At 42.0% G+C, this 24,379-nt stretch overlaps 1 protein-coding gene across 2 annotated transcripts; it reads right to left on the reverse strand.

Moving 5' to 3' along the window:
* On the reverse strand, positions 1–23,927 carry LOC143284578 (N-fatty-acyl-amino acid synthase/hydrolase PM20D1.2-like). 2 transcript variants are annotated; one of them, XM_076591394.1, is made up of 11 exons: positions 23,489–23,927; positions 22,447–22,679; positions 17,784–17,870; positions 15,547–15,683; positions 14,724–14,843; positions 14,201–14,276; positions 13,811–13,872; positions 10,170–10,248; positions 9,075–9,146; positions 6,952–7,117; positions 1–4,375 (listed from the first exon to the last, which is right to left on the reverse strand). In XM_076591394.1, the coding sequence occupies exons 1-11, from the start codon at positions 23,751–23,753 to the stop codon at positions 4,146–4,148; spliced, it is 1,527 nt and encodes a 508-aa protein (XP_076447509.1). In that variant the 5' UTR covers positions 23,754–23,927; the 3' UTR covers positions 1–4,145. The 2 variants fall into 2 exon arrangements, with proteins under 2 accessions (XP_076447509.1, XP_076447510.1); XM_076591395.1 differs by having other exon boundaries at positions 22,447–22,602; positions 23,489–23,684.
* Between the last annotated feature and the right edge of the window lie 452 nt (positions 23,928–24,379).

A 24,379-nucleotide genomic window follows, 5' to 3' on the forward strand; every position in this document is an offset into this window, starting at 1 on the left:
CAAACAAGTCAGACATGGATGACGACATATGTTACAACCCTACCCAAGCTATACACCAAACAAGTCGGACATGGATGACAAGGTATGTTACAACCCTACCCAACCTATACACCAAACAAGACAGACATGGATGACGACATATGTTACAACCCTACCCAAGCTATACACCAAACAAGTCGGACATGGATGACGACATATGTTACAACCCTACCCAAACTATACACCAAACAAGTCGGACATGGATGACGACATATGTTACAACCCTACCCAAACTATACACCAAACAAGTCGGACATGGATGACGACATGTTACAACCCTACCCAAACTATACACCAAACAAGTCGGACATGGACGACAAGGTATGTTACAACCCTACCCAACCTATACACCAAACAAGACAGACATGGATGACGACATATGTTACAACCTTACCCAACCTATATACCAAACAAGTCAGACATGGATGACGATGTATGTTACAACCCTACCCAACGTATACACTCTCCCAATGTAGGCATATTCAGGTCTGGATTCCCACTATTTCTTAAAACCAATTCTCCAGAACCCAAAATAATGTTAAATGGTCAGTCAAAACAATGTAAAAAAGCCCAGTTCCCCCATGTCTGCTACATACTTCTGTTGTTTATAGCCAAACTGACCACAAGGGCCTATGTCAAGGCTGACAAACTGAAAGTATTGATCTTCAAGAACATGGAAAAAATAATTTCAAAATCAATTTTTTTAACAGCCTGAAACAGAAAATTAGATTAGTTACATCTGTTAACATTATTCATGCATGAAAAAATAGGACATCCCTCTGACATGGACCATTCTGTCGAAAAACAAAACAAAACCAAAAAACCTAAACATCACTGCACACAATACACACAAAATCAGATGCAAAGCAACAGACATACATACATAGTTGTACATAGTACACAACATTATATCTACAACAACAGGCATACCAACACAGATGTACATTATACACATCATGTACATAGCAACAGGCATACACACCCACACTGCTGCCTGTCCCTGGCTACCGACTGCACAGACCAGGGGAGAGAACCACCATGACCACAACCTCTGGCTGAAGGCATTACTCCCCTTTACTGAAGAACGGCCCCAGATCGGACACGGTTTACAGAAAAGAAAAGAACACCGGGACAGTCTCTGGCTGCTGACAGTTGTCATTTCATCTTTGCTGGTTACACATTAAACCCAAGACAATCACAAAAGACCACATCAGGGGTGAAAGCTGTCAATATTAAAACCCCCAGGACATGAAGAACAAGAGAGGCAAGGCCTTCAAGACTAACTTGTGATAAATTAAGTCCCCTACCATTAATTACAGAGTAATTTCCCTTCTTTACTATCTGCACCAAAAACGTTTGCAAAATAAATAAAAATTCCATGCTTAGCAAAAGAAGTTCCTGTTTGAACAAAAAATGATAATAATGACTCCTCTTGTTGTTGTGTCAGAATAAGAGGTCAAAGTGCCAAGTTTAGAGAATACAAAAAACATAAATATAACAGTAAATGCAGTTTGCATATAATTAGGCTTTTTTTTTGTGTGTGTGTGTGCCCATCCCAGAGGTGCAATATTGTTTTAAACAAGAAGACTGGAAAGATCTGAATTTTGCCTATTTTATGCTAAATTTGGTGTCAACTGACAAAGTATTTGCAGAGAAAATGTCAATGTTAAAGTTTACCACGGACACACAGACACACACACACACACACAGACAACCGAACACCGGGTTAAAACATAGACTCACTTTGTTTACACAAGTGAGTCAAAAAAACAATCTGAATAATTATTATGGCAACGGATGTCTGATTACCCCTATCAGAAAAGATACCTTATTGATTTACAGATTTACACAGAAAGCTTGCTCCTGCACAATGGCCAAGTAGGTTCAGCTTTCATCATACAAGAACTTAAAACTAAAAGATCATACCAGATTGGTAAAAAAAAAATCAAAAAAAAATCAATCAATATTCACAGCTGAACTTATTGCTGTACTTATGGCTGTAAGTTGCATTCTTGATCCTCCAGTTTGCGCTCTACAAGTCTTATTTTGTGCTGATATCAAATCTGATTTATATGCTTAAAACTCATACAATTCTAAGAACAAGTCCAGTTGTAACGGAAATCAATCACATTATACATCTTTTGAGTTTGAAAGGAACACATATTACTTTCTGCTGGGTTTCTTCACACCTTGGTCTACTCAAAAATGAATGGGCTGCAGGACAAGGTGCCAAAAGCAAACGGGGAACCACAGAATTTCACGTGCCTCTATCTGTACAAGAAGGCTACTGATTACTAGCACAAGCATCGTTAAGCAAAGTCAGGAGGAAAACCAGCAAAACAGGAAAGTTTTAAGTGAAAATATAATTAATTTTCCTAAACTGGAAACTATCAATGAAATCGAATACACAGAGTAACTTAATCAGATTAAAAGGCAGATTCACACATTATCTAACAGGATGAAGCTGAATGCTTTTATGACTAAGTTAAGCAAAGATGTTCAATGCATATGTGGAGCACTTCTACTGAACATGTAATATTCAAAGGTCAGTCTAAAATCGTTTTTACCAAGCATCTTGAAAAGTACACTTGAATGTATTTTTGACAATTTCAAGATGTTATATGTTTTTGCAGAAGGTTTGCTATGCAGTCCAGTAGGACATTTGATATCATTGTTTGATGTTAGCTTCTCCCATTTTGCTTACGTTCTTTTTTTCATTTTTTTTCATGTAATATTACTCAAAGTGCAAAGACCCTTAAACTGAAGACTACTGCTACTTGGAAATTTACAGGTTTTTAAGACATGAAGACTGTTTTTGTTTTTATTCTTGTATTTTACCATCTTTATTGCCTGCTTCAGTCAACTGCAACACACACACACATATATTAATCTTATAAGGTAAGATATTAAGTGTCATGTGAACATTTCTGCTGCCCAACCGTATTTCCTTAATGCCCAGATCATGCCCACATATTGTGTGTCATGTCACTTTTGCTTTCTCTCGTGTTCTTTAACAATGTGTCCATTTAGTTCAACAAAGAATGGCAAAAATTTTCTTACATATATATGTATAAACACAGTAATGCTGAAACTGAAAATAACACATATATGCTAATAAAATAAGCACACTAATGATAAAAAGATTATTCTAATAGCTCTTTCTCAAGTAGCCATTCTCGATATGCCCATTTCTTTGTTACTTTCACCTGGAAGGATGCTGTATTTTCCCTTGGGGGTTGAAAAAAAACAACAAAAGTATATTTCCCTCAGCTGTTATTAGATGTTTCAGTTCTAATAATCACAGTAGAGCTGAGAATGAAAATAACACACATGTTCTAATAATATAAGCCATATAATAACACATATATTCCAATGAGCCAAATAATGCTGAGAATGAAAATAACACATATGCTCTGATAATATAAGCACAATAATGCTGAATATGAAAATAATGCACATATTCTAATCATATCAGCACAATAATGCTGAGAATATGAAATAACACATATATTCTAATAATATTAGCACACCAATGTTGAAAAATGGCAATAATGCTGAAAATGATGATAAAACAAATATTCTAATTATGTAAGCAAAATAATGAAAATGAAACAAACATGCAAAAAAGAACTGAATATATTTTAATAATACAAACACAATAATGCCAAAAATTAACATCCTAATAATAAGCACAACAATGCTGAACATGAAATGAACATTCTAATAAAAATAAGAATGCTGAAAATTAAATAACGTCCTAGGAATATAAGCACAATAATGATGAAAATTAAACAAATATGTAAATTAAACATTATAATAATGAAAGTACAATAATGCTGAAAAAAAAACAACAACAAATATTCTAACAAGCGCAATAATGCTGAAAATTCAATGTAATGCTGAAAATGAAAATAAAGTGTGTATCCTAACGACTAAAGCGCAGGCAATTCAGACAAAGAAAAAAACCTTCCTCAACAAACAAAAGGAACACCATAGAAGGAGAGTATTGCTGAAAGCAGGAAAAAAAACACACCAAAATACACCCAATCTGCATGGTTCTTCGCAAAATGGTTATGCCCCCTTCCACTGCTGTCTCCAAACCACGTCTACAATTCATCGCTGTGCTGGTGCAAGGGAGGTAACTGAGGGTCGTCGGCGTTCAGGATCAGGTGGTGGTAGAAGTTGATGACCTGCTCATAGTTTTTCTTGGAGATGCGTTCGTTGACGCCATGGAAACGGGGGATGTCGTCAGGGAACATGAAGGTGGGGCTGAAGCGATACACGTTGTGCGTGAAGCATAGGTAGTGACGCGTGTCTGTGTTGCCCACCAACACACCTGTCACACAACATAAACTGACATAGCTGTCACTGACACACCACACACTGAAGCACAAGTAGTGACGCATGCCTGTGTTGCCTACCAACACACCTGTCACTGACACACCACATACTGAAGCACAGGTAGTGGAGTGTGTCTGTTGCCCACCAACACACCTATCACACAACATAAACTGACACAGCAGTCACTAACACACCATACACTGAAGTACAGGTAGTGACATGTTTCTGTGTTGCCCACCAACACACCTGTCATACAGTGATACACCTGTCACTGACACACCATACACTGAAGCACAGGTAGTGACACGTGTCTGTGTTGACCACCAACACACCTATCACACAACACACATTGACACACCTGTCACTGACACACCACACACTGAAGCACAGGTAGTGACGAGTGTCTGTTGCCCACTAACACACCTGTCACACAATGACACACCTGTCAATGACACACCACACACTGAAGCACAGGTAGTGACACGTGTTTGTGTTGACCACCAACACACCTGTCACACAATACACATTGAGACACCCATCACTGACACACCACACATTGAAGCACTACATAGTGACACATGCCTGTGTTAACCACTAACACACACCTGTCAGACACTGACACACCTGTCACTGACACACCATACAATGAAGCATATGTAATATGTCTGTGTTGCCCACCAACATACCTGTCACACAACACACATCGACACACCTGTCACTGACACACCACACACTGAAGCACATGTAGTAACACATGTCTGTGTTGCCCACTAACACACCTGTCACTGAAGCACAGGCAATGATGCATGTCTGTGTTGCCAGCCAACACACTTGTCAAATACCACACACTGACACACTACACATTGAAACACAGGTTAGGACATGTCCGCGTTACCCGTCAGCACCCAGACCAATTATGTCCCTAATCAGTGGAACAACAATAACACATACCAGTTATGTACAAATCAGTATAGCTTCAAGAACACAGACCAGTTATGTCCAAATCAGTGAAACGACAATGACGACACACACCAGTCATATCCTGTTCAGTACAGCGACAATGACAAGGCAAGGCAAGGCAAGGCCTGGAGTTTATTTCGTGTGCCCCCTGGGGGCACTGAAACATTACATACGTTCATCCTTTACACATATCCTATAAATACAAAGAGTGATGTCAAAAACAAGAAGTAGGCTCAGACCAGTTCTATCCTGATCAACATAACGGCAATGAAGACACAGACTAGTTGTATCATCATAATCAATATAATGACAATGATAACAAAGACAAATTATGTCCTCATCAGTACAAAGACAATGACAACACAGACCAGTTATGTCCTAATCAGTATAATGACAATAACAGACCAGTTATGTCCTAATAAATATAATGTCAATGATGACACAAACCAGTTACATCCTGATCAGTAAATGACGCCAGCCACACAGACCAGTTACGTCTTGATCAGTATAATGACAATGATGACGGTCAAGAGCTAATCAGTATAATGACGATGACTCCAGTTTTGTCCTAATCAGTGTAATGATGACAAACACAAACTATGTCCTGATCAGTATAACAACGATGACAACGCAGACCAGTTATGTCCTCACCAGTATAACGACAATGACAACGCAGACCAGTTATGTCCTGACCAGTATAACAACACAGACCAGTTATGTCCTGACCAGTATAACAACAATGACAACGCAGACCAGTTATGTCCTGACCAGCATAACAACACAGACCAGTCATGTCCTGATCAATACATCGACAATGTTGACACAGACCAGTTATGTCCTCATCAGTACAGCGACAATGACACAGACCAGTTATGTCCTCATCAGTACAGCGACAATGACACAGATCAGTTATGTTCTCATCAGTACAGCGACAATGTCACAGACCAGTTATGTTATGTCCTCATCAGTACAGCAACAATGACACAGACCAGTTATGTTCTCATCAGTACAGCGACAATGACACAGACCAGTTATGTCATGTTCTCATCAGTACAGCGACAATGACACAGACCAGTTATGTTCTCATCAGTACAGCGACAATGACACAGACCAGTTATGTTATGTTCTCATCAGTACAGCGACAATGACACAGACCAGTTATGTTATGTCCTCTAAGTTCAGTGACAATGACACAGACCAGTTATGTTCTTATCAGTACAGTGACAATGACACAGACCAGTTATGTCCTCATCAGTACAGTGACAATGATACAGACCAGTTATGTCCTCATCAGTACAGCGACAATGACACAGACCAGTTATGTTCGCATAAATACAGCGACAATAACACAGACCAGTTATGTCCTCATCAGTACAGCGACAATGACACAGACCAGTTATGTTATGTCCTCATCAGTACAATGACAATGACAGAGACCAGTTATGTCCTCATCAGTACAGCGACAATGACACACACCAGCTGTCCTCATCAGTACAGTGACAATGACACGGACCAGTTATGTCCTCATCGGTATAATGACAATACAATGACAGAGACCAGTCAAGACCTGATCAGTACAGCGACACAGACTGTCACCCCAGTCCCTCTCACCTGGAACGACCACAGCGTCGGTGAACACCTGGCGAATGCTGTTCTTGACAACCTGGTAGCCAAAGTCGTGGTCGCCGTGTGGAGCCTGGGGGTGAGGTTCGATGGAACCCTTCAACTCGATCTTCACCCGGTCATCGCCAATGATGTAGCGGTCATAGTCAATCACCTGCACGGCACACCAAGCCAGTCATGAACCTGCTTTCTGTCAGGCTCTGTTTTCAAGGGGGTATCAGTGTCAGCACTGATCCATATACTCTACACCACATCTGCTTAAAAAATGTACGATAGTTGTGTCCAGTTGTGACAACCGGAACAGCAGAGGAGGCATCTGCTGTCCTGTCTATCTGGGCTTGCATTTGATTTTAGTGGAGAGTGTCTTGCCCAAGTACATCCCCACTCTCTCGGCCAAGAGGGTTTTAGGACAGTCGGTGTTGGGATGGTTCCCAAAGGCCAACTAGCCCCCAAGGCTGCAGCACTAAGAGCCAGTGCAACTTTGCCTCCTAGTTTGAGAGTCACAGTCCTTCACAAAAGACTAAGATGTTAATGACTTCCCATTGCAGTGGAGAAACCACTGATCATACAGCTCTCACTTTGCTGTTGGCCCAACTGGAAGCTTACATCAATCTGTGATATCAGCTGAATATATATATATATATATATATATATATATATATATATATATATATATATATATATAAGGCAGAAGCCAGACTCCACATAAACCCATCACACTTGTAAGACATTGAAAGTCTCCCTAGGTTTGTGCAAAACATTAACATGAACTGAAACAGAATGAATTAAAGAATTAGTAAATGAATTAAAATATAGCTAAATAAAAGCAAAACAGTTACTTATAATTAATGCACAATTTTTATCCTTGTTTGTAAAGGCTTGCTTTTTTTTTTGCTTTTTTTTTTTCTTTACACAGACATATTATAATCTGGGCTTGTCATTCCTTCACAGATGACAACTTCAGAAAACCAACACCACTGAAAATGCGTCCTCTCACTTGCAACAAACATCTGACTGTTTCCTGGACACAGAATGAGAGTCAAACCCTTCACACCTCCTCAGAGAGAAGAGAGAGGACAAGACAAAATAGAAGAGGAAGAAGACAGAAGAATGAGGAGAGAGACGAGAAGAAAGAGAAGAAGAGAGAGGAGAGGAGAAGAGACAGGAGAAGAAAAAGAAAGCAGATGAGAAGAGACAAAAGAGAAGAGAGGAGAAGAGAGAGTAGAAGAAAGAGGAGCAGAGAAAGAAGACATGAAAGACAAGAAGAGACAGGGAAGAGACAGTTCTAAAAGGATGGGAAGAGAAGAGGAGAGAGGGGAGAAGAGGAGAGAGAGCAGAAGAAAGAGGAGCAATAAAGGAGAGAGAGGAGAAGAAAGAGGAGCAGTGAAGAAGAGAGAGAAGAAGAACAAGGAGCAGTGAAGAAGAGAGAGGAGAAGAAGGAGGAGCAGTGAAGAAGAGAGAGGAGAAGAATGAGGAGCAGTGAAGAAGAGAGAGGAGAAGAATGAGGAGCAGTGAAGAAGAGAGAGGAGAAGAATGAGGAGCAATGAAGGAGAAGAAGGAGGAGCAGTGAAGAAGAGAGAGGAGAAGAATGAGGAGCAGTGAAGAAGAGAGAGGAGAAGAATGAGGAGCAATGAAGAAGAGAGAGGAGAAGAAGGAGGAGCAATGAAGAAGAGAGAGGAGAAGAAGGAGGAGCAATGAAGAAGAGAGAGAGAGAGAGGAGAAGAACGAGGAGCAGTGAAGAAGAGAGAGAAGAGGAGCAGTGAAGAAGAGAAGAGAAAGAAAAGGAGAGAGAGCAGAAGAAAGAGGAGCAGTGAAGAAGAGAAGAGAAAGAAAAGGAGAGAGAGCAGAAGAAAGAGGAGCAGTGAAGAAGAGAGAGAGAGGGGAGAAAAGAAGACAAGGAGAAGGATAAAAGAGAAGTGAAGAAAAAGCAGAAGAAGGAAGAGAGGAGGAAAGAGAGAAGAGACAGAAGAAAGAAGCAAGAGAATGGAAAGGAGGGAAGAAGAGAAGAAGAGAGGAAGAGAAGAAGAGAGAGAGGAAGACAAAAGAAAGGAGAAGAGGAGAGAATGAAGTAGATAAAGAAAAGATAAGACCAGAGTAGAGAGCAGCCCAACCTCCTGCACAGACTGAGCGGGGTGGATGCGATGATTGATGATGGCCTCAGCCACAGAGGGAATTACGTTGTCCTGAAACACACACCACACAACAAAAACATTACCTGGTCAACACACCCAACTATCAAGTCCTGAAACACACACCACACAATAAAAACATTACCTGGTCAACACACCCAACTATCAAGTCCTGAAACACACACACCACAACAAGAACATTACCTGGTCAACACACCCAACTATCAAGTCCTGAAACACACACACCACAACAAGAACATTACCTGGTCAACACACCCTACTATCAAGTCCTGAAACACACACCACACAATAAAAAACATTACCTGGTCAACACATCCAGCTATCAAGTCCTGAAAAAGACGCAAAACATTCCAGGTTCTCCAGATGAATGGACCAGCAAGGCAGGAGACACAGGACACAACACAAAGAATGTGAAAAAAAAGCCAGAAATAAAGAGAATGGTAGAAAAGAGGTCATTTCCAGCACAGAGTTTCCAGAAGGTCATGGGTTAACTGGCCTGATTCTTACCCCACAGAACACACAGAGGGGAATACATGTGACACATAGAGGGGAATACATGTGACACACAGAGGGGAATACATGTGGCACACTGGGAAATACATGTGACACACAGTGGGGAACGCATGTGACACATAGAGGGGAATACATATGACACACAGAGGGGAATACATGTGACACACAGAGGGGAATACATGTGGCACACTGGGAAATACATGTGACACACAGTGGGGAACGCATGTGACACATAGAGGGGAATACATATGACACACAGAGGGGAACGCATGTGACACATAGAGGGGAATACATGTGGCACACAGTGGGGAATACATGTGACACACAGAGGGGAATACATAGGACACACAGTGGGGAATACATGTGACACATAGAGGGGAATACATGTGACACACAGAGGGAAATACAAAGGATACACAGTGGGGAATACATGTGACACAGAGGGGAAAACATGTGACACACAGTGAGGAATACATGTGACACACAGAGGGAAGTACATGTGACACACAGAGGGGAATACAAAGGACACACAGTGGGGCATACCTTGACACCAGCATTGAACTTGGTGACAGATGTCACTGTGCGTACTTGGGCGTTGGAGGCTGGTTTCTGAGACAGCAACCTGCCACACCCCACACCTCTCACACTGATATACACTATGAATACAGGCCACACCCTATACCTCTCACACTGATACACTATGCTTACAGGCCACACCCTATACCTCTCACACTGATACACTATGAATACAGGCCACACCCTATACCTCTCACACTGATACACTATGAATACAGGCCACACCCCATACCTCTCACACTGATACACTATGCATACAGGCCACACCCCATACCTCTGTCACTGATACACTGTGCATACAGGCCACACCTCACACCTCTGTCACTGATATACTATGCATACAGGCCACACCCTATACCTGTCATACTGATACACTATGCATACAGGCCACACCCTATACCTGTCACACTGATACACTATGCTTACAGGCCACACCCCACAACTCTGTCGCTGACACACTATGCATACAGGCCACACCACACACCTCTCACACTGATACACTATGCATACAGGCCACACCCTATACCTGTCACACTGATACACTATGCATACAGGCCACCCCACAACTCTGTCACTGACACACTATGCATACAGGCCACACCACACACCTCTCACACTGATACACTATGCATACAGGCCACACCCCACAACTGTCACTGATACACTATGCATACAAGCCACACCACACACCTCTCACACTGATACACTATGCATACAGGCCACACCTTATACCTGTCACTGATACACTATGCATACAGGCCACACCCCACACCTCTCACACTGATACACACACCACACATTGATACACACCACACATAAATGCATACACCACACATCAATATGCACACCACACACTGATACGCACACTACATACTGATACACACACTGTACAGTGACACACACAGCACACAGTGATACACACACCGCACAGTGACACAAACAACACATAATCACAGAGAAAGATGTATTGCCTTGTCCACAGATCACAGTACATAACTACAAATAAACTCAGAGAAAGATGTATTGCCTTGTCCACAGATCACAGAACATAACCACACATAAACACATAGAAAGATGTATTGGCCTAACCACAGATCATGGAACATAACCACACATAAACTCAGAGAAAGATGTATTGGCTTAACCACAGATCACGGAACATAACCACACATAAACACATAGAAAGATGTATTGGCCTAACCACAGATCACGGAACATAACCACACATAAACACATAGAAAGATGTATTGGCTTAACCTCTTGACTGCGCTGTTGACGTACGGCGTACGTCATGAAATGTCGCTCAGCAATGCTGTATTGACGTGCGCCGTACGTCATGTTACAACGTTCTATGTTTCGAGTCCCGCATTATAGAAAATACAGTCTGCTAACCATTAAATTAGCTCCCCTGATAGCTCTTTATCTCCTGAGTTCCATAAGCTAAAATTATTCATTGGATTGTCATATTTATGGCGAAAGTTTTGCAAGTTTGTACGAAGCTCAAGTTGTGTTTGCAAAGCCATGGCTGAACGCAGACAAACCCCAACACTTGCACTTGTATTGAAAGAATTCTTTCGTGATGCAAACAGTAGAGATGAAGATTGTGGACTGAATGAGACAGAACTGCGTGAAGTTGATGCCGAAGACGCTGATTTTGACAGTGCAGGGGGGTGGGAGGTGGAGTTATTGACGAAACTGAAGACAGACAAGCTCAGCTGATTCAAGATGCAGGTGGGTGTTTTCGAGGTTTGTCAGTTTATTGTTTGCTTTCTGTTTGTTGTAACAATGAATATGACTGCATTGTGTGTGTTTTGAATGTGTTAGCTGTGGTAAGTGGCTTCGTCAGTCACTGATCAGTGTATGTGAGTGAGAGTCAGTCAGTCACGTGGGTACTGTGACCATCACAGCCCAGGGGGGCGTGGCTTGCTGGCTGGCTCATTGTTGATGACAGCGTGTGTCGCTCGCCTGCAGCTTTCTGTGTGTTCGTTCCTGAGTGTGTATTGGTTTGTTGTTGTTGTTGTTATTGTTGTTGTTGTTGTGTGTGTGTGGTGTGTGTGTGAGTGAGAGAGAGAGAGGGGGGGGGGGAGATGATGTTTATAAAACTGAAATCAGAGAATGATATACAGAACTGTATGCCTAAATTACTTTGTAAATGCAACACTTGTAGAAGTGTGTGTGTGTGTGTGTGTGTGTGTGTGTGTGTGTGTGTTGTCATTTTGTTTTGTATGAGAAAGAGAGAATGAAGGGGGTGTGGCATACCATGAACCAGTTTCAGTGTGTGTGTGTTTTGGGGGTTTGGGGTGGGGGGTGGGGTAGGTATGTGTGTGTTTGTATTTCAGCTTCTGAAAACAATGCTTCTGAAAACAATCAGAAATAAAATGGTACCATTTCATGATCTTTTTATATGTAAAAACCAAAAACCAAACCCAAAACCCAACAAACTTAGTCTTTTATGCAATGTGTTTCAGGTATGCAGCATGGTGATGATCATGATGTTCATCCTGGATCATCTGGAGTTGACAACTTGCCACAAACCTACAGCTGAAGACCAGCAGCAGCAAGACCAAAGGGCAGTAAACAAGCCTCCAGCAATTCTGGATTACAACAAAAACATGGGTGCCATGGACCATCATGACCAACAACTGCATCCCTACAATGTCACAAGGAAAACCCTGAAGTGGTACAAATAGCTGTGTGTGCATTTTCTACAAATTGCCATGCTGAATGCACACATCCTCTACAAAAAAGCAGGCAACAACAGTACACTCCTGGACTTCAGAAGGATGTAATTAGTGCCATGATTTTTGGTGACCAAGACACTGCTAAAGATGACCACGCTGTTTGTCTTGTGTGGACGACACTTCATCCCACCTACCCCACAGAAGGCCTGGCCACAAAGGAGGTGCAGAGTCTGCTGGAAGAAAGGACAAAGAAAGGATGTGGGGTTCTACTGCCCAGACTGCCCCAGCAAACCAGCGCTGTGTCTTGAAGACTGTTTCTGCAAGTACCACACACTGGGTTTTTACTGGCGATAGATCCTGGGTGAGTACACCCTTTTCATTCTTTGTGTGGACTGTTTTGGTGTCTTATGCACCTGGACACTGTTGCTCAGCCTTGACAGTGTGTGTGGTTGATCACAACAGTCACAAGAAAGACAGATTGAGAACCTGGTTGATATTGTAGCACCTACATGGTGGAATGACAGTCCCAATTTTTTTTATTAATGCATTTTATGGAATTTTTCTGTTAGATTGACTCATTATTTGAACATGTGAGTATCAAAAACAAAATCTTGGTTCATTTTTCTTTCATTTGATATATACTTTTATGCACTTATCTTCAGTACTTTTTGAAATATAAGCAAATTAAAATCATTGGCGTGTTTTTCTTGTTTTTCTGAAAATTTTCTCAGCATACGCCATAGCAAAACGTACTAGCAGTGAAGGGGTTAACCACAGATCACGGAACATAACCACACATAAACACATAGAAAGATGTATTGGCTTAACCACAGATCACGGAACATAATCACACAAACAATCACTGTCCATGTAGCATGGTATGATGCAACAAGAGGTGAGCTACCAGTGAACACACTGAATACTGACCAGCTGACCAGAGGACTGAACAGCCACATGTTGCTCATCACCAGTCTGTGACCGAACTGCATCTGCACACACACACACACACACACACACACAAGATGCACAACAGTTCGTTGACCTTACCTTCAGAAATACACACATAAAAACAATACATCACTGAAAAGCCAACTTTTGAGTTTGAATTGTTGATCGAAAACACACTGCAACAATTACACCTATTGAAACCATTCTCTGCTGCTGCTACACTCACTGACACATGTGCATCACCAACTGATTCAGTTTCCCTTTGTTTGGTGTCCTGCTTGTACAGGTTACGGAACTCAGACCCTACGTGTGTGACAAAGTGCCAACAGACAGACAGACAGAAGGACAGACAGACAGATGGACTCTGACCTCAGGAGCAAGATGCTCCAACATGGCTCGCTCAGGACCATAGCCAAACATGCTGGGGTGACGGTTGGTGTGCAGCCTGAAATGGACACCAACACAGATATGAGTGAGTGAGAGAGAGAGAGAGAGAGAGAGAGAGTGAGTGTGTGTGTGTGTGTGTGTGTGTGTGTGTGTGTCTGTGTGTGTGTGTGTGTGTGTGTCCATAAAACACTCAAGAACTGCACTGCTTATTAACATTGTGGCCAAAATTCACAGAAACACACACACAAATGCACCTTGAAGACATACATGCTTGGGCACACGCACACACACACAAACAACGCACTTACAGAGATGCACAAACATACAAATAAATGTGCACATATATATACACCCCCACTCACACACATTCCCAGACACACGCACACCACAAGAGACACACACACACACACACTCAAAGCACACTTACACAGATGCACAAACATACAAATAAACACGCACGCATGCACGCACACACGCACACATGCACGCATACACTCTCTCTCACCTGTGCACAGCCTCAGCCAGAATGCTGATGGTATTTTCAGCGGTGGGCATGGAGGAGTGACCCGTCTGACCTTCCACCTTTAACCTCAGCACTGCTTGACCTTTCTCTGCCGTTCCAATGCTGCCCAACACACACCACACAAAACAAATGACTTTCAGACCAAGTGGCGTGTTTTAGCTGACAGCTAATTACCTGTCAGTTAACTATTCTGCTGGCAGTTAGGCTGTGTTATCTGACTGCTTGTTGTGCAACCGGCCCCACAAACAACCAGCACAATGAAATCAGTTCGCATTTGAGAAGTCTCTTTTGTGCATGACCTCATACATATACCATGGGAGAAAACTCAAATATTGCACTTCCAAAGGGTTTCTGAAATACCCCAATTTGGATCAGGATATTCTGAAAGATACTGGTAAAGCTCAGACAACTCAGACCTTGACTGATGTAAACACTGACAATTTAAACTGAACTCGTGATAAAACACAGGGAGCCAAATCTCTAACTGACTCTAGCCTGGCAGAAATGCTAAAAGACACGAAGTTATTTCTTCTTACACAGGATCCTCTTTGTCCTCAGTGTGAACAGTGTTGTGAGAAAGGACCATGATCACCATGATCTTCACAAGGACCTTCATAATGATCTTCGCAATGATTACAATGATCTTTACCCTGATCACAATTCACAATCATCTTCACAATGACCTCAATGATTTTCACATTGATCTTCATGATGAACACACTGGTCTTTGCCAAGGCCACATATCATATCAACATAATCACAATGATCATCACTCCCCACTAGCCCCCCGCTCACACACACATACATGGCCACAGGCTTGCTGATGCCAGGAATCATGTTGTTGACGATGGTCAACCCTTCGTCCGACACAAAGTGCAGTCTGTCCACTCCACGAGCCTTCAGTGTGGCCGCTATGCTCTGCGCTCCTTCGATCCCCGACACCTGACACACCCAGCCTTTCATCAACACCTGACACACCCACCATACATCAACACCTGACACACCCAGCCATACATCAACACCTGACACACCCCACCACCCAGCCATACATCAACACCTGACACACCCAGCCATACATCAACACCTGACACACCCCACCACCCAGCCATACATCAACACCTGACACACCCAGCCATACATCAACACCTGACACACCCAGCCTTTCATCAACACCTGACACACCCACCATACATCAACACCTGACACACCCAGCCATACATCAACACCGGACACACCCCACCACCCAGTCATACATCAACACCTGACACACCCAGTCATACATCAACACCTGACACACCCAGCCATACATCAACACCTGACACACCCCACCACCCAGCCATACATCAACACCTGACACACCCCACTACCCAGTCATACGTCAACACCTGACACACCCCACCACCGAACCATACATCAACACCTGACACACCCAGCCATATATTGACACCTGACACACCCAGCCATACATCAACAACTGACACACCCCACCACCCAGCCATACATCAACACCTGACACACCCCACCACCCAGCCATACATCAACACCTGACACACCCAGCCATACATCAACACCTGACACACCCCACCACCCAGCCATACATCAACACCTGATACAACCCACCACCGAACCATACATCAAAACCTGACACACCCAGCCGTACATCAACACCTGACACACCCAGCCATACATAAGCACCAGACACACCCAGCCATACATCAACAACTGACACACCTCACCACACAGCCATACATCAACACTGGACACGCCACCATACATCAGCACCATTCCTGACCCACCATACGGACACACCGACAGACAGCACACTGTTTCATCATTCCACATTCTGGAGCACACACAGTATGTCAGTCAGTCTGCACTGTGGCATGTTGACATGCAATGCAAGTGGCGTGTATACATGCACCACGTGTCATGTTGACACACATCATACAAGCAGGACAGCACAGAAAACCAGCTCATGACAGCTGGTAGGATGGGTGAGGGGGCCCTTAACTTTTCATTGTGACCACAGGGTGGGGGTCCCTATCCTCCTCATCATGACCCCTCATCATGACCTACCTCCTCATCATGACCCCTCGTCATGACCTGCCTCCTCATCATGACCCCTCATCATGACCTGCCTCCTCCTCATGACCCCTCGTCATGACCTACCTTCTCATCACTCATCATGACCAACCTCCTCATCATGACCCCTCATTATGACCTACCTCCACCTCATTGTGAACCCTCATCATGACCCATCTCATCATGACCCCTCATTATGATCTACCTCCTCATCGTGACCCCTCATCATGACCTACCTCCTCATCATGGCCTGCCTCCTCATCATGATCCCTCATTATGACCTGCCTCCTCATCACCTCCTCATCACGACCCCTCATTATGACCTACCTCCACCTCATTGTGAACTCTCATCATGACCCACCTCATCATGACCCCTCATTATGACCTACCTCCTCATCGTGACCCCTCATTATGACCTACCTCCTCATCATGACCTGCCTCCTCATCATGACCCCTCATTATGACCTACCTCCTCATCACCTCCTTATCATGACCCCTCATTATGACCTACCTCCTCGTCATGACCCCTCATCATGACCTACCTCCTCATCATGGCCTGCCTCCTCATCATGACCTGCCTCATCATAACCCCTCATCGTGACCTCTCATCATGACCTACCTCCTCATCATGACCTACCTCCTCATCATGACCCCTCATTATTACCTACCTCCTCATCATGATCCCTCATCGTGACCTCTCATCATGACCTACCTCCTCATCATGACCCCTCATTCTGACCTACCTCCTCATCATGACCCCTCGTTATGACCTACCTCCTCATCATAACCCCTCATTATGACCTACCTCATCATCATGACCCCTCATTCTGACCTACCTCCTCATCATGACCCCTCATTCTGACCTACCTCCTCATCATAACCCCTCATTATGACCTACCTCCCCATCATGACCCCTCATTATGACCTACCTCCCCATCATAACCCCTCATCATGACCTACCTCCTCATCGTGACCAAAGGCGATGTAGAAAGAGCGGCGTGGCTGGAATCCATTGGACAACAGGAACTCCAGGGCCTCCAGTATGCCCTGCACGCACCACACAACACTGCCTTCAGTATGGTCATCGTTATCATTATCGCCATCACCATCACCACTATTATGCCTTTGTACGGTCATTATTATTGTCATCATCATTATCATCTTCATCACACCACCACTCTGCCCTTGCATGGTCATCATTATCTTCATCACCACTACCCTGGCTATAGTACGGTCATCACTATCTTCATCATTGTTATCTTCATCATCACCATTCTGCCTTCAGTACGGTCATCATTATCTTCACTATTGTTATTTTCATCACCACCACTCTGCCTTTGGTATGGTCATCATTATTGTCATCATCATTAATGTCATTATCATCACCACCACTATGCTTTTAGCATGGTCATCATTATCATCATTGTGACAAAGGCAGTTGTGCCTTGTCACCGTTTTTAGTTTTCTTGTCCGGTGCAGTTTAAGCATGGGCACAAGTTTGCGTGTGCACCAGGGGAAGGTGAACGCAGTGGTTCCTGATTTTTTACCTGTTGCTGAGTTGCATTTCTGAGTTGGCCGGTTGAGAATTTTTGGAAGTCAGTCCGCTGCAGATATCCAGAGAGGAAAGAGTGCTGTCTAGTTGAGCTCTCTGAAGAGCGACTCCAAAATTTGGGCTGCTGCATAATAGCAGGTTTGTACTTGTTAATTGTTTAGTTGTTTTTTTTCTGAAGAGCTGTTTTGATATATATATATATATATATATATATATATATATATATATGTGTGTGTGTGTGTGTGTGTGTGTGTGTGTGTGTGTTAACCAGAGAGTTGTGTTGTCTCAGGTTGAGTCTTGTTGTCACCACCAGACTGCAGGAGAGACAGGTATTTATGTTTATGACTTGTGTGACAGGACAATAGGTGGACATTAGCAATTCTTTTTGTAAACAGTTTTAAACAAAAACTGGAATAATGAAGAGAATTTTGTGGGAAAAATGGAGAAAAGAGAGAAAAAAATAATGTGCCGTGCCAGAGAGAGGCATGAATAAAAGTTTTGAATTGGGAATTAATTTATGAAAGATTTTTGGATCGAATTAAAGTATTATTTAATTAAAGAAATAATGCTTTAAGCCATACAAGGAGTTGTGGAAAAGGAACTAATCTTCCTGTTGAAGTGAAAGCAAAATAATGGATAAAGTGTTTCAGTGAGACATGATGTCACTAGCTACTGGACAGTAACGAAAATGGTGAAAACAGTGTCTGAAATTGAGACTTTAAAAAAAAAAGGTATGTTTTTCCAGCATCAAAGTACAGGCGTGGGTTTGCGTGCTGCGTACGGGCATAGAGCGTGAAGGTCCATGTGAATTGCAGTGGGTCCCTGGACATGGGGAGATGATTTGAAAAGCGCCGCGGGATCAGCAGTGCTCTCCCTTCTGACTAATTTGCATATGCGTGTTTTTTTTATGTACAAGGAAATGTCTCCATGGTGATGAAAAATTGGACAACAGAAGAAAGTGATACTGTTCAGGTGATTGTGTAAACTTGATATTGTTCAGGTGATTGTGTGAACTTGATATTGTTCAACTGATTGTGTAAACTTGATATTGTTCAGCTGATTGTGTAAACTTGATATTGTTCCGGTGATTGTGTGAATTAATATTGCTGATATGAATTGGTTTTATTTTTAGGTATATTTAATATAGTAGTTGTGACCTGATAATGGTTTGACGACTTATTTTTGTCTATGTTGCGTTTGCATATGTATGCGTTGATTGGAGAAAACTGAAGGGTGAATGAACATGCACTAGAAGAGTCAGATATAAAAGAAAACATGCATTAGTATAACCAAAACATAACAATCATCATCATTATCATCATCATTGTCATCATCATCATCACACAACTCTGCTTTCAGTACAGTCATCAATATCATCATCATCGTTATCATCATCATCACCACCACTCTGCCTATAGTATGGTCATCATCATCATCGTTATCATCATCATTATCACCACCACTCTGCCTTCAGTATGATCATGATTATCATCATCATTATTACTGTCATCATCACCACCACTCTGCCTTTAGCATGGTAATCATTATCATCATCATCATTATCATCATCATTATTATTGTCATCATCACCACCACTCTGCCTTTAGCATGGTAATCATTATCATCATCATCATTATCATCATCATTATTATTGTCATCATCACCACCACTCTGCCTTTAGCATGGTCATCATTATTATCATCATCATCATCATTATCATCATCATCACCACCACTCCGCCTTTAGCATAGTCATCATCATCATCATTATTTTCATCATCATCACCACCACTCTGCCTTTAGCATTGTCATCATTATCATCATCATTATTATTGTCATCATCACCACCACCCTGCCTTCAGTACGGTCATCATCATCATCATCACCATTGTTATCATCATCATCATCATCATCACCACTCTGCCTTCAGTACGGTCATCATCATCATCGTTATTGTCATCATTATCACCACCACTCTGCCTCTGGCATGGTCATCCTTATAATCATTATCTTCATCATTACCATCATCATCACCAATCTGCAGGGTCATCATCATTATCATCATTGTTATCATGTTCATTACTATCATCACTATTATCATCATCATCATCATCACTGTTATAGTCATCATCATCATTCCATAGGTAGTGGCAGCTGAAATTTTAACTACAAATGCATAACATGAAATTCCAATTTCCATTTATAACTTTTTAAGACAAGTAATTCATGGGACAGTTTTATTTCCAGTGTGTTTCAATGTGGTGTCAAAGCATGCAGACCGATCCATAACAGCTACACCACATACACTTTCTAAAATAACATCTGAAATGGACACAGATGTCTGCACATAAACCCAGTGCACTGATCAGGTCATGAGAGCCTACAAAATTTTTATACACATATATACATGTGTGTGTGTGTGTGTGTGTGTGTGTGTGTGTGTGTGTGAGGGCGTGTGAGTGTGTGTGTGATCATGTGCACATATATGTCTGTGTGTGTGTAAAACTGAAAACATCAAATGTGAACTATAGATGACAAGCTGTCAGGAACCAAAGGAAAGCAGTGCATTGTGGGAAACATTTGCGTCCTGAAAATCTGGGCCTGCCACGTAACATCAGCACTGCGACTGAAGTGGTGATGGACAGAAACGGCCCTAACATTTCAACATGAATCATTCAAATGCATTTATGTGAGGGGGCATGTCAATATTTGTGCACATGTAGATAGATAGATTGATTGACTGATTCATTGGTATGTATATATATGTATATATATATATGTATATATATGTATATATATATATGTATATATATATATATATATATATGTACGTGTATGTATATATATATATTATTTTAAAGATAGATATCTATTTATTTATTCATCTATTTATTTATTCATATATGATAGATAGATAGATATGTACATATACTTATATTGACATATGTATGTGTATGTATATGCACAAGTGTGTGTTAGTTTATTGCATTCATTATATATGTATGTAAGTGCATGTAGATATGCAAATTTTATTTGCATATCAATATATATGTGTATATGTGTGAAGTGTGTGTGAGGAGACTGTGTTCTCAATATGTATGTACAATCTGTGCAGTAGAATACCACAGATACTGTCTGACCATGTTGTCTATCTCTTCTTCCTGTTGAAAGGTAGCCAACTGAGGGCAGCCAGCAGTCATTCCAGTGCAATGAATGAATGATAACAATAACCTCTTCTCCCAATTTCTCTGCACCTCACTCTGAAACAACCTTCTTCATTTAAGCCGGTCATCTTAAAATGAAAATCTTGTTAAACAGTTAATTCTTTTTCCTACACAAAACACAACCTTCTTTGTTAGCCAGTCATCTAAAAATGAAAATCTCAAACAGTTCAATCTTTTTCTGAACGAAGCGCTATTAGGATACTCTGTGTGAATCAGTGCCTGACATTCATTTCTTCATGTGCATCACCATCCTAAGGAAGTATGGCCTTAACGAAGACAACAAGTGAGTGCACAGCTGTTGGGTTATGATGCTGGTCAGGCATCTGCCTAACAGATGTTGTGTAGTAGTGTATATGGATTGATCAGAATGCAGTGACAAACTGAGAAACAAACTGAAACTGCACAGCATCAGCCCTCACTATCATGCTGTGCTTGTAATAATAACAACAATCATTATTATTATCATTATCATGAAGTGCTCTTCTATAGTGCTGTTCCCTCAAAGAGAGGCTCAGAGTGCTTTAATAAATTACCTATAACAAGAAAGAAACAACAATAACCAAGAAGATTCAAATAACAATTGATCAATCACAGCGCTCCACAAATTGCATGTTACAAAAGAGAAGGAAAAATCATCAAGAAAGAAAAAAAGGATTAACCATGCAGAAACAATCACCATCCTCACATCATAAACACACAACACACACAAACATCAACCCCTCCACACACACACACACATACACACACACACACAAATACACAATAGTTGAAAGAGTATTACATCCCTCATCTAACAGCAAACTGTGTCATTAGTAACATGTATGTAAATGCATAGCATCATCCCTCACCATCACACCATGCTTGTCGTCAATGGTGCCCCGGGCGTAGATAAAGTCGTCAATGAGGTCAGCGGAGAAGGGGGGGGCGTCCCACTGGGCGCCATCTGCAGGTACCACGTCCAGGTGACTGGCCAGCAGGTACGGGGTCAGCGACCTGTCTGACCCCTGCACAGTGTACAGCAGGCTGTAGTTGGCCACAAACTCCTGGGTCACCAGCGCCGAAGAGTGCACGGCAGGAAACTCTGTTGGGGGGCACGGTCAACTCCATCCAATCAGTCAACCCCACCATACAATCAAACAGTCACCTCCATCATATCAAACAAACATAAACATGGAATCTGCTGAAGGCACAGTCAACTCCACTATTCAATCAAACAAACAGTCAACTCTATCCAATCTGCCAGCCCCACCATTTAATCAAACAGACAACTCTATCCAATAAAACAGTCAACTCCACTATCCTATCAAAACAATCAAACAGTGAACTCCATCCAAACCAACACAAACTTGGAATCTCCTTCCTGACACCCCCATGCACAGACAATGACACCTGGAACTACAAGGCCTCACTGCCTCTTCAATCTCCTTCCTAAAACCACATCTCTATCAGTCTGCTCCTGAATGGCAGATAAATTTTGTAAGCAAAATAGCCCCTTCACACTTGCAATTTATGGAAACAGTCATTAGGACTCAGACGTTTTTGAACAGCAAAATTAACATTTTTCTGCATAAAAACTTTAAACTTAAATACAAGAATAATGTCCAACAGGTTATTTCTATTTGAAATTGCTGAATCACTGTTCCAGGTCTAGCTGCACTGTTTCTGCGATCTTCATAAAAATTGTTATCTTTTCCTTTTTCTTGTCAGTCAACTTTTCTTTCTTTTTTTCAAAGCATATCTACGTTCTGTTGATTACACTGTTCTAATAAATCATTTCTCTGTATAATTATTCCCTTTTAACACACACACACACACACACACACACACTGTGACAAGTCTAATATCATTGAAAGGTGAAAAAATACACAAACACAAATAAAGAAAACACACCGTGCACGATGAACTGGCCCAGTCGCTGCAGTTCGTCACGGTTGTAATCATGAAAATCTCTGGACACGGTTTGATAGCGCAGAGCTTGCCTGAAACGTTCCAGCCGTGTCTCCGTCAGCGGAATAAAATCTGCATCCGAGCTGCTGCATTTTCTAACAGGGTCGTTCCTCACGTGGAAAGTGAAGGTGCGGATAATGATGACAACAGTCAACAAGGGAAAAAGCCCGCCCAACAAGAACCATTTTGCAGACTTTGCAGGCGACATGGTGATGTTGTGCCCCTGAACTTTGGCTTGTTGTCGTCAGGATGAGTTCGCTCTTCGAGTGATGTCCCTTTTTACCGCGCTGGCTCATTGCAGGATACCAAGGTGTTCGCCAAGGTGAAAACCTATCCCCCTTTTTGTTTGCTTTGTATGTGAATGATGTGGAAACCCACCTTATCAGGAATGGTTGCTTCCCTGTCGATATGGGACTAAGCCATGATGAAAAAGTATCTGAATACCTCAAACTATTGCTAATTCTGTATGCTGATGACACAGTAATATTTGCTGACTCAGAAGCTAAGCTTCAGAAGGCGTTAAACGAACTAGAAGCATATTGTAATGATTGGAAAATAAATGTGAATTGCTCCAAAACAAAAATAATGGTATTCTGCGGTAAGAAACTAAATTACCAGTACCCGTTCAAAATTAATGGAAGTACTCTAGAACACGTTACTCAGTTGCTTTAAATACCAAGGACTGACTTTCAATTTCAATGGTAAGTTTAACATGGCTGTGAAACAATTAAAAGATCAGGCAAGACGGGCAATGATGGCACTGTTAAGAAAAAGCAGACAACTTCAGCTCCCTATTTCCTGCCAGTTAGACTTATTCAATTCACTGGTCATGCC

Source organism: Babylonia areolata, chromosome 8 (genome assembly GCF_041734735.1).
Source record: "Babylonia areolata isolate BAREFJ2019XMU chromosome 8, ASM4173473v1, whole genome shotgun sequence".
NCBI classification, from domain to species: Eukaryota; Metazoa; Mollusca; class Gastropoda; order Neogastropoda; family Buccinidae; genus Babylonia; species Babylonia areolata.